Here is a 13,085-nt window from a genome sequence, read left to right on the forward strand (position 1 = left end):
GAATAATTCTGGAATGTTTTCATCAGAAACCTTAATTTCTTTTCGACTGAAGAAACAAGGACATGGACATCTTGGATGACATGGGGGTGAGTAAATTATCAGGAAATTTTTATTTGAAAGTGGACTAATCCTTAAAAAAAAAACAATGTGCGTGTGTGTGTGCATGATATGCCACTCACAATTGTGTCACAATACACTGTCCCATTTTGTGCAATATTTGTAGGCCCAACAGAATAAAAAGAGAGCAAGAGAATCTACTGTTTCAGATGATACCAGTTCTGTCATTACAATGCATTATCCTGATCGCAATTATCCTGTAAATCACTTATATTTTTACATAGACATACAACTTGACAAAAGGATAGCAGACATGTGTTGTGTTCGTAAATGAATTATATTGCGACTTCTATTTTTAAGTGTTGTATTCTGACATAATGTGTGTGAGAATGGAAGTGAAGAGTAAACAAGATGGATGAAGTTTGCTACCATATGTATGACAAGGATTTCCAACTCACCTTATGTTACAAAACACCCTATAATTTATTTAAAATAATTGGATAGCCTACGCGTGACCAGCTTCTAGAAGATATAGTGTGGGAGATAAATGTTTAGGGACTTCTTGTCAAAGCAAGGTCAGTCTTTAAAATCTTTTGAAAGTCTTCAGTGATGACTCAGAGGACACTTACTGTTATAAACTATAGGCCCACATGTTGGCTGAGCACACTAAACATCATAGAAGGCAAAATATGAGAAAGAACTCTTTCAACCCATCAATAATGAGTTGGACACATCATTTCAGCTTGCACAAGGTGACACCATTTATTACATAAACTAAAAAGAGAAAAGGAAAAAGGTCATTTTAAGCTATTTTACATGTTCAGCTTTCTTTAGTGTGTAATGTTGCTGTTTGAGCATGAAAAAGGTCTGCAAAGTTACAAAGCACAAAATCACTCCAAAGTTAATTATTCTATATGAGTGTGCACTGTTTCTGAAATCCCTGAAACGCCTCCATTGTAGTCTTGAGATTTATTACAAGAAAAAAAACACGTCACAATATTCGTCATTTAAATAATTCTCACCCAAGGCATTCACAAAATAAAGGGACAGGGCCTGGTTGAGTTAGTTAATAGTGTGATAAAAAAAAAATCACGGTTTTAGTAAAGGGGTGTGACATTAAGCGCTTGACCAATCACAACACACTGGTCCAGCCAACCAATCTGAGCACATTGTGCTTTTCAGAAGGAGGGGCTTCATAGAGACAGAAACTAAAAGCGTTACCAAAGCCACTTCAAGGCAAGCCTGCAACCTTAGCTGAAAAAACTGTAATGCCTGCTAATGCTGCGGTACGCAGGGAAGAAGACAAGAGGCTGTTTTTTAAAGGATGTCAATGGATGAGAGGCTTTACTACGCTGAATAAATCACTTTTGTGAGGAAATAGCTTATCATTTAATGAATCGACAGCCCATCGGCTAATCTTCAACATGTTTGCTATTAAACATTAATTTTGGATTGATCTATTTTTACAGTTTACACTGAAATAAATGCTGTTTTATAAGAGAAGTCAAGGACAAATGCACGACAAGTGTGATTCAGTTTACGGCACTTCTCATTCAACCATGTTTCCCCAAGAAGGGAATAAGACACTGCATTGTATGAGGACATTTGACGATGTGTGACGGTGTAACACAGAAGCTACAAAGGGAGCCAGCAACACAGATTGAAGCAAGCCGCTCCCAGGCGTAGGGGAAGTATGGCAAAGTGACGCAGCATCTCGTTCCCTTCTCAGGGAACCATGATTACATGTGTAACCTGAGACATTCCCTTTCGAGGGAACTCACACTATGTCATATGACGACACTTTGGGGAATGAAATACCCACTTTGCCATGCTGACAAATGCCTGCCCTAGTGTGAAGCTGCTTAGGCACAATTCAGGACACAAGCACTTGGGACCCTGGTGTCACCAGCAGGTCCAGGCTAGAAAATCTTATAAAAGTGTGCGGGGAGGACCACGCCGCCACATCACATATACTTTGGAGGGATGCCCCCGACAGTAACACTTTAGAGGATGCCATTCTTCTTGTGGAACTCTGTGTACTTTGACTGACAGAGGCAAAGGCAGACTGGGCATAAGACATAGAAAAATGCTTCCACAATCCACCCGCTTATTTTGTGTTTGGTAGCCTGGCAGTCCTTCTCAGGGGGCCCTAAGCATACCAGCAACTGGTTAGTTTTTCTTGATTGAGAGGTCTTCTGGACATAAACCTCTAAGGCCCTAAAAGGGAAGAGTAACTGTAGCTTCTCTTGTTCCAAGTCAAGTCAAGTCATGTCACCTTTATTTATATAGCGCTTTTTACAATGCAGATTGTGTCAAAGCAGCTTTACAGTGATAACTGGTATATAATTTTGGCTGCACAGCAGCTCTTAAAGAAAATGGTGTCATTGTCCATCTTAAGTAAATTCAGTATTGATTCATTCTGTTGTAAGAATCAATAGTTATTAATTTAGTTAATTTATCTATATCAGCACTGGAGTAAACAGTGATGTCATCATCCAGCTCAGTTCAGTTCACATACAATGGTGTCAATGCAGGCAGATCAAAACACTGTTGAATATCAAATGTCAAGTGTCCCCAACTAAGCAAGCCAAAGGTGACGGCGGCAAGGAACCCAAACTCCAACAGGTGACATCAGGTGGCAAACAGGTGTTACAATGGAGAAAAAAAAATCTTTGGAAAAACCAGGCTCAGTCGGGGGCCAGTTCTCCTCTGGCCAACAGCGAACAGTGCTTTATTATGATTCAGGTAGCTATCATAAGTCCGATGGGATCGCAACAGTCAAAGTATTTATTCCAGTTCCATCCAGTTGAGGATCGTATTCATCACACCGGTATGGACGGTTTGTTGAGGAACTGTGACACACCAACACATAAGGAGGAGGAGGAGGAGAATGAAAGGCCTGAAGCACTATGGACTCAACTCAACTCAAATCAATTGCTCCAACTCGGTGTGCAGTCTCCATTCCCAGCCCTCAGCCCCTGCCTCAAAAAGACATCTGCTCCCAAATTCAGGTTACCAGGGATGTAGAGGATGTAGAGAGAGAGCAGTTTCCCCTGTGACCACAGGAGGATTAAGACCACAAACCACGGTGGTTTATTTATGAGACCACTGACGTATTGTCTGTTCGAACTAGAACATGTTGGCCTTTGAGGTCTGGGAGGAACTAGCAGTACTGCTAACATCTCCAGACAGTTTATGTGCCAAAAGAGATGATGCTCTTTCCACAGACCTCAAGTCGAGCGGTCAGGCTTGCACACAATCAAGGAATGAAGGCACCTGCGTGTAACCTTGATCATGCGAAACAGGTTGCCCCTCAGGGAAAACCTCCTGGTCCTGAGCGACCACTGCAAAGGTCTCATGTACAACAGGCCAAAAGGTGTGACATTGGACTCAGCTGCCATGATGAGCTGGCCTAGCTTGATTCTGGTCACTATTGCCAGAATTGACTCGACACATGCAGGAGACAGCTTTGCCCGCATTGTAACAGAGTCCCACATGACCCCCTGAAAGGTCATCCTCTGGACTGGAGTGAGCATACTTTTCTTTGTATTAAGTCTTAACCCAAAGCACTTTATGTGGCTGAGCACAACATCTCGATGACTGAGAAAATATCAGCCAGTCATCTATGTAATTGAGAATTCGGATGCCCTGGAGTCTGAGAGGAGCCAGAGCTGCATCCATACATTTTGTGAAAGAGTGCGGGGATAGTGCTAGACTGAATAGAAGAACCCGATATTGGTACTCTTCACCCCCAAAAGTGAACCTTAGGAAATGCCTGTGTTGTGGTAGGATGGAGATATGAAATTAAGTGTATTTTATATCGATCATGACAAACCAGTCCTCGGACAGATCTATAAAGGTATGCAAACCTCCATTCTTCTTTGGAACTATGAAGTACCAGCTGTAGAACCCAGTATTTCTCTCTTGGGGAGAAATGAGTGCTATAGCCTCCTTCACCAGTAGAGTTGTTGATTGAGCCCCTCTCAACGATCTTGGGGGTCAAAGCCAGTGAAGGAGAAAATGAATCTGAGGACCGTTATTCTTTCTAAGTGGGCTTTGGGAAAGAGGTCATGATGGTCAATTCAGGCCTCTGAGGGTGCCCCCTCCCAAGGAGGAGCAAGTTACATCCACTGCCCAACAACGCTGCAGCCATGAGGGGTTCACTCTCCCTAGAGAGGCTTGTAAAGAGGCCTGTTGGGTCTCGTCCAAATTCAACGGTGTTTTGCTTACAATAGTGGGCCCCGAGCAGGCACAGGTTATGGAACAGGAGGTTCATTCACTCTACTTTTGCTCTTGCCAGTATGAGGAGCCAGACGTAAATGGCTGGGGCTGCCCCTGGCAGCAACCCCATGGGACTTGTGGTGATGAGTGATGAACCTCTGGAAAACTGCAAATTGTTTTTTTTGCCTCCTGAAAACTCTCGACTGAGGCTACAGCATTGCTGTAGAGACCAGGAGGTGACAGCAGGGCATCAAGAAGGAAGGCTTTGTCCGAGAGGTTCAGTCAAATGTGCCTCTCTATTGCCACCATAGATGCCACTGGGGAGGCTGATGGCGCAGGCCGTCTCCTTGGTGGCACTGAGAGATAAATCGGTGGCCTGACACAGCTCTTTAATGGCATCGGGCCCCACACCTTCGCCCTCATCCAAGTCCCTAAGCAGGTCGGCCTGGTACGCTTGCAAGATGGCCGTTGTGTATTAGCAAGCGCCTGCCTGACCTGCCGCCATATACGCCTTGCCCACCAGGGAAGATGTTATATGGCATGGCTTGGTGGGCAATGTTGGTGCTTTAAGGGATGACGCAGCGTCAGGGGAGAGATAAGCTGCCAAAGTCTCTTCAACCCTGGGCATCATCCCATAGCCGTTCTCCTTGTGCCCCACAATGGAAGCATAGTTATGCACCGTGGGGCTCGAAACAGGAGACGAATACGGCTTTTTCCAGGATCTCCACACCTTGGAGAGATCATCCTGAAAGAATGACAAGCTCCAACATGGAGGTTGTGCTCTTGGCTGCAGGAAGAGCTCATCAAGCTTGCTCTTTTTCTGCGCTTCCCGCTTCTCAGCTGGCCAATCAATGTTTCATTTCACCACGGCATGAGTTACAACCTCCACAAGCTCCTCATACTGTGGTGATTGGGCTGGCGAGTCACCGAAATCACTCGCTTTGATGCTGAGAATGTCCAACTCCTCAGAGCTGGACAAACCCAACATCAAGCACAACATCAAGTCTCGGGGAGGAAGAAGCCGCAGAGCAGGGTTCGTATCCCTAGTCTGAGCGCTGGAGCTAGTGGTTGAGGGCTAAGAACAGGCAGAAGCTGTCTTAAACTCCTCCGCTAGCTCCAGAGAAGCAATGCGCACAGAATGGAAAGAGCTTGAATACAGCGTGTTTGGCTGTAGATAAAAATATTAGAGGATACAGAACTGAAATATTACCATAAACGAACCTGAACACTTGTGGTGGTGTGAACAACTCTGTTGTTTTGACGCTCTGCTCACTTTAAACTGTAGAAACGATAATATGGTGCTACTGTTATCATAATTATATCGCTGTCCGGTTGGAACCAAGCCAGGGCCCAGAACTGGATCGTGGTCCGCTATTCCAGTATTCCTGCTGTACAAAGACATTGGTAGATGTAAACATCCGTTATAATGGTGGACACTGTAAACAGACTGTGTGGTTTACACTTTTAATTTTTATTAAAATTAAAAGTGTCAAATCTATCTACTTTTATTCAAGTTTGGCTAAATGTATCCCTTACATAGTTTTCCATTAAATTATATTATAAATAAATAAATAAATAAATAATATAATATATATATATATATGTCCCAAATCATTGTTACAGCACAAATAAAGTATATGCTTTATACTGAGAAATGTAATAATATGGATCACCATTTCCCTTTCCAAACACCAAATTTCAAATAAAGATGCCGTGGTTTTCATTCTTGAAGTGGACTTTTGGCTGTATGGTGATAAGATTGACTGTTTAGGACAAATAAATAAATAAATAAAAATTACACAAGGCTATGTCAATCAGAATAAACAAACCTCTTCCGGAAGCTCAAAAGTGATTATTCTGCCCTCATAGCACGTGACTGTGCTCCATTAGACAGGTAGCGAACATTTAGAATAAAGTCCCAAGGCGTACTTTTCTTGGTGATTATTCTTTACTGTAAAACTGCAAATACAGAAAATAAAATATGTAAATAAACATTACAGGAAAACATGAATGCAGTAATGCTGTTCAATCACAGTCAATTGTTTGCTCTTATTTGCAACTATTCTCTTCAATCACAGTGTTCAAAGTTTTAACATTAAAGGCAGTTAAATCGCTTGTTACAATCAAAGATCCATAACAACTTGATTAAATTTGTAAATTACTTACAGTCAAATGTTTTCCAAGGATAATCTGTTAAAAGATACCAGAAGAGCAGTACTGGCCGAGCCAACTATGGTTCTCGGACCTGGTGTCGCTCTTCGACGGCTCTCCCTTGGAGATTCCGGTCAGGAGGGTCCTTCTGTCTCAAGTGGGAGCTTTGACCTTTCACCCGCACCCAGAGATATGCAACCTGTGGGTTTGGCTTCTGAGGGGGCCCAACTCATAGACTTTGGTCTCTCAACCGAGGCTGTGGAGACCATACTTCACTCCAGAGCTCCCTCCACAGGAAATGGTATGCATTGAAGTGTTTCACTTCATGGTGCGGATCTTGACTGTGGGACCCAGTTAACTGCCCCATTGGTACAGTGCTGGAGTTACTTTCATAATGTTTTACAACCTGGACCTGGATGCTGCTCCAGTTTCACAGGTGCTCATGTCATAGTTGTGCTTTCAGTATTCACATGGACAGGCACTTTGTAAGCATGGCTTTTGGGCATTATCTTTGCCAAAGTGTCATCGACACAGCGTGAGTTCCCTCGAAAGGGAACGTCTCAGGTTATGACATGTGACCATGCCATATTTCCTTTGTCCATATGATCGACTTACTTTGGCTAATTGAAGCTAATGCCGGTCATTCCGGATGTGCTTTCCTGGTTGTGATGTCACCTGCCCATGACGTTCCATGTCGCCATTGGACTAAGTGCTTCAGACGCAATCATGACAATATTCTGCAATTAGTCATTATAATGAGAGATCAATTCATCCAGGCTAAATAGTCAACATCTGTGTTCAACAAGCTATCAACTTCATTAGAAAAAACAGATAAATCAATATTCTTAATGTTATTAAATTAGATAATATGACTTTGAACAATCTTTGATACCGCTAAATTGGTACTAAAAGACACCAGTTTACGATTAGATATAGACAGGTCAAGTGTGCTACAGTTGGAAAGTGTTATTCAAGTGAAACAAATAAGTATGTGACCTTTTGAATGAGTAGGAAAATCAATGAATTGTTTCAGTCCAAAGCTGTCTAAGCATGATAAAATGTCTTTTGTCTCAGTGACAGTTGCCTTATCAACATGGATGTTAAAATCACCAACAATAATCACATTTGGAGAAATAGAACATAATAAAGTTAAAAAAACAAACAATCAAAAAAAACCCTGAAAGTTCAGTTAAAAAGTTAGTATTAGATTTAGGAGGACATTATATAGTAGTTATGATAGTAGGTATTGGTCCATTAACTTGTAACTCCATGGATTCAAAAGTAAGAAGGTACAACTATAGTAGACGCCTTCCATTTCTTATTATAAAGCATCGCTAGACCACCACCTTGACCCGAGACACAGGGTTGGCAAGCATAAGCAAAACCCAGGGGAATGGATTGATTCAGCTGAGAGAAGCCGTTTTGTTGCTGCCATATCTTAATTAAACAGAGAAACTCAAACTTACAATCATTCAGTAGATCCCAAACCGGTGGTGCTTTGTTGTTGATTGAACAAATATTAAATAATCCAAAGGTAAGTGTGTCTGTTGTAGATTTAGTGATAGTTAACCTGCCTATGTGAGATAGCACAGTTGTCCACAGTTTGTTCCAATTTCCTTGTCAGACGCGAAGAGGATGACCAGAAGGACGTATTGAGTTCGAATCATCAAACTTGTAATTCCGTCTTGACCCGTGGTGAATGTATGTTCGACGAGGCTTAAAAATGTCTGTGTAGAAATGGAGATCCGGAGTAGACTCAAAGCGATTAAAATGCAGCTGAAGAAGTTCTTCCATTGTATATTGAAGTACTGATGCAGCAGGCTGGCAAATTATAGATAGAATCATCCAGTTCAAGATGCTCCATGGAAACATCGCGTAGATCCTCATTATTAACTGACCCAGCTGGCGATCACCGTGGGAACCAGCAAATTGATGACGAAACAGTCAACCAAACACGGTGCTGATATCCGCTCTGTGTAACTGCAGAATTGACCAGATATAGTTCGATATTTCCAGAGATAAGTGCTTATAGTTTTAAAAACATGAGCCAAATTCGTTTCAGCTTAAAAGTCAGCTACTAAAATAAGTTTAAAAAAAAGATTAAAACAATAGTCGCCAGAGAACAGCGGCAGCTAGGATGCTCCAGCATTCACTCCCGGAAGTCAGGACTTGATATCTGTGTCAAAGTTAAAGTTATTAGTTCTGCGTATCATTTCATTGTTGTACTGTTTGAAACACTGAGGACTCATTATCGGCTAAATCTGCAAATATAACAGTGTAAATGGTGTAGATATAGTCTCATGCAACCAAACATGTCTATTGTTGTGAAGTTTATTTTAATTTTGGCCAAGAACAATCTGACCAACATGTAAAAGCAGTCAATCACAGTTCATTTTGTTTTGAGAAGAAGTTAAGTATCAAGTACAGTAAATAAACCAAAATACTGCATAGACCAAAAGTACAACATTCTGATTAGTAAACACTTAACATTAAGAAATAGATGCATTGTTTGTGATTTAAATAGTTCAGTAGTTCTGAAATGGAAATGTCCTCTGCAGGCTGTCACTAACACAATATAAATATAAATGTTGTCAGAATCATCAGTGCTAAAATGGGAGATAGGCATTATGATAAATTTAAGCTTAGACTTTGAGGGAAGACTGTCACAGTTTGAATAGCAAACAGTACAATGGAAGACACTGGAAAAGTACAAGCTGTGCAAATGCTAATGTTGCCAAAAGCCTGAATTTAACCTACATTTTTGTAGCCTGTTCAATCCTGTGTTCCTGACAAAGTCATTGCCAAGCTACTGTGACACTTACAGCTGTTCCAGGGTAAGATGAGCAAAAATAAATGCACACTTTTCCATATTTATTTACATATACTGTGAATCAAGTCAGATATTTATTATGCCTGTGTGAGACCAACATTTACTAGAAGGGTACCTCTTATAAAGGTATACCTCTTCAGAATCGGATAAAATAACAGGCTATTTCTCATTTTATCCATTCAATATTTTAATATTATTTAGCTATTTTACAGTAATTCCCAGTGCTTGGAAAGTGAATTATTGGGAAAGGTACATTACCACTCATGAACAAATGAGAGAGATTATTCATTGTTGAGGTTTGCACTAACTCTGTATAGATGCCTTAACGGTGCTACAAATCTGTTTCAGTTCATCATCTGACAAACTAAATGATAAGCCACTCACACAATCACATTAAAAAATGTAAAATACATTTCCATGGTAACCAGTTTTCCTATGTCCTGATTTCCCATAGTGCGTGTATGAGTGTGTGTGTGTGTGTGTGTGTGTGTGTGTGTGGGAGGGGGAGCACTGGGGCAGAGAGAGAGAGAGCGAGAGCGAGTGAGAAATGGGGGCGGGTGAGTGCGAGAGATGAGGCAATATGTGATGGTAAAAGACCACATTCACTGTTATAGATCACAGTACCAGTGTAACAGGTATTACAAACTGTACTGCATTACACTGTTCATCTGCGCATCAAGTATTTGACTGGCATCGGAGAAAAATGGGCTGGGTTTTGCCAGAATTTCATTTAATAGCCTGAGAAGAATCAGCAGGGATTTAAAAGTGTCATTTTTGGACATTTTAAAAGGATTTCATGATCTTTGACAAGACAGAAATGGCAGTCTTTCCAACAGGCCACTAACAAGAAAAGGATACAATGCTTCGAAAAAGACATGCAGCCTTCTGATAAACAGGACTGTATTTTTTAAAACATTTTTTTTTTTTTTCCCACAAAAAAAGTTCCTTTACGGAGTGCAACAGGCAGAACTGAGCAAACATCGTGCAATATTCTTCAAGTTGATTTGCCATTAGAAGAATGGAGTAAAGCCGGGATCTTCTATGAAAGCTGGGATTGATTATTCCAGATCTTGAGATATGGATCAGTCTGAAGACATGCCTAAGGAGATGAGCGCTGAGGGGAAGGCAGAGAGTGAGTCCGCAGGGGAGATAAAACGGGCTCGGACCATGGCTCTGTACAACCCCATCCCAGCCAAACACAACTGTCTCACCGTCAACAGGTCTCTCTTTATCTTCGCTGAGAATAATATCATAAGAAAATATGCAAAGAGGATTATAGAGTGGCCATATCCTTTAATGAGCTTTTCTTCTTTTACGAACGATAGAATTACAAATCGCATGCAATTATCACAGATTTATTTACCTGTTTGATGGTTGTTGTTGTTTTTTTTACTTATTTAATGCTTTTGATTGCAGTTGGCTGTCCTTTTACTGTCAGGCATTTGGCGAAACCATTTCAGTCACATTTAGTAAAGCCAGAAAGAAAGAAAGAATTAAAAAATACAATAATCAAATGCTGGCAAAACATCAAGTTCTGTATTAAAAGGCACAATCATTTTTTTGTTTTGTTTTTTTTGTAGATTTAGATTATGATCTTTTATTGGATTCAGCATGATGGTTTGCATCTCTACCATTAAGAAATTTAAGACTTAAGTGCTAGACACTCTTCCCTCCTGGGGTGTAACAGTGTAAATACAAAACTGTTGCCATAGTTCATAGTCAGAACTGCTTGAGACTACATTAAAACATTTGGATTTATTTTCTTTCCATTACACAAGATCAAGGTCAATTTAGCCAATATGAGATTAAAACAATGAGTTTAATAGAAAAGAGGCTTTTAGGTTCTTAGATTTTTCTCACATGTGTCATATTTGCCAAGACACCAAAGCCTCCAATCAAAAAGTAGACAATTAAATACAAACTCAAAAATTTCTCATTCTTCTAAGACCAATAAGACTGTAAATGTGGAAAACATATCTCAAAACTTTTAAGAATGAACATGGATTAATTCAGCATACAAAGAAATACAGATTGCATGTGTGTAGTTCTTTGTCATGGTTTGCATGAATTCATATTCAACAACAAGACTAGATTATTCAGCAAGACCTAAGGACTAACCGAGACTAGTTAACCAATGACAAAACACACCTGAATACATTTTCATGCTAAAGAACAGATCTTCAAAATAAAGACATGACAAATATTGCAACAAAAAGACAAGAATACAAGAGCATGAAAGCATCAATCAACCAAACAGCTACAGAGCCTCTTCCAAAGGGGCGGATTCCATATGGTCAAAACATTGCATAACATCCTAAGCTTTATACAACTAAATAATGGCAATTCATACTCAATAATGGCTCAATGATAGTGGATGATAACAGCTATGATCTGGGTTTGTTGCAACTGGACACTGGGCTGTGACTGTGATACTAAAGTGGACCTGATCACAGTTTTATGACCTTGTGGCTGTGGTGAACCTGGGATGTAGGACTGTGGTTGACTTGGATTGTGACCTTGTGGTGGTGCTGGATAGTGATCCACACTGGCTGCATGGCCAGGGGAGATACACTTGGGAACAAGGCTTGGTGTGGCTGAAAGAGAAGCATGGGTGGACATGGTAGGTGCATGAGAATGTGTAGATGTGGCAGGCACTGGAACCAGGGCTACTCTCACTTCACTTGAGACAAGAGCTGTGACATGGAACCCAGGGACATAACTGGCCTCAGGGAACTCATAAGCATTCTGGAGAACAGAGAATGAATTGGACTCTGGACTGGTAGCCATAATATGACTCGGGATATGGGTGGTCTCTATGAGAGAAACGCAAGAACTTAGTGTGAGTTTCTGCTTACGGTTTGCGGAAGATGCGAGCAGCTTGGGCACTGGCAGTATACAGGTTTAGTCTTAGATGGACATGACCTCATCTGTAGCAGATATGGATGCTGATTCAGAGTTCATGGTAGGCATGAGTATGGACATGAGCTATGAACATGAGGTGAGAAAGCTGGTATCCTTGGGCAAAACTAAGAGGGAAAAAGTGATTGCCATCTACCATTTCCATAGTACATGGTGAACCACTCAGCCACAATGCAATATTAATATGTGCCAGAAGATTCCAAATGACTTTAAATGAGCCAGTCCAATTTCAGGCAATGTTTTGAGAGCAGCAAAAATGCAACTTAGTCTCATTGGATAAATGTGCCCGTGGCGACATTTTTTTGCTAAATTATATTACACTGCTTCTTGCATGTTTCGCGACACTTTCAAAGTTAAATGTCCATTGTGTGGCACTAAAAGTTGTATCCAAAACAGATAAAAGTGAATTAATGTTGGTTGTTGTACAGCCACTGTAGTAGTTCAGAAATCAAATGTCCGGTGAGTGGCACTACAAGGTTAATGCTCTATCCCTTTTGAAAAGAATGTACCACCAACACTAAACCTAACCAATAGTGTTAACAAAGGAAAACATGACATAAAAATGCATTTGCTGAAGCAACCATGATATTTTAGCAAGTGCATTTCTGTACCAGGTGAACTACCAAGGAAGTTTATTATGTCAGAAAAGCCATTCTTCTGGAGATGGTTATGCAAACTGTATTAGTTTACAAATAAAGAACTATGTTCATAACATTGTATTATGCAAAATAGTGTTTGCTTTCTGGGTTCATATGTGCATGTATTCTTTAACTGGGCAGAAATACATATTGGAATACTGGAAGTTGGAATACATGTACATAATAATAAGAAACGACAAAACCGTTAAAGCTATCCACATTCATTTTTATAGCTCTACACTCTTACTGTATGGCAACAATTCTCTCAT

At 40.6% G+C, this 13,085-nt stretch overlaps 1 protein-coding gene across 1 annotated transcript in view; it reads left to right on the forward strand.

The window, feature by feature from the left end:
• The first annotated feature begins 9,851 nt into the window (after positions 1 to 9,851).
• The window catches only part of cacna1eb (calcium channel, voltage-dependent, R type, alpha 1E subunit b), a 120,765-nt gene continuing 117,531 nt past the window's right edge, over positions 9,852 to 13,085 (forward strand). The window contains exon 1 of the mRNA XM_051876205.1: positions 9,852 to 10,544. Within this exon, the coding sequence (XP_051732165.1) occupies positions 10,337 to 10,544 (208 nt within the window). The 5' untranslated portion in view covers positions 9,852 to 10,336. The remainder of the gene's footprint in view (positions 10,545 to 13,085) is intronic.

The sequence above is a fragment of the Ctenopharyngodon idella genome, chromosome 2 (assembly GCF_019924925.1).
Source record: "Ctenopharyngodon idella isolate HZGC_01 chromosome 2, HZGC01, whole genome shotgun sequence".
In the NCBI taxonomy this organism is placed as follows: domain Eukaryota; kingdom Metazoa; phylum Chordata; class Actinopteri; order Cypriniformes; family Xenocyprididae; genus Ctenopharyngodon; species Ctenopharyngodon idella.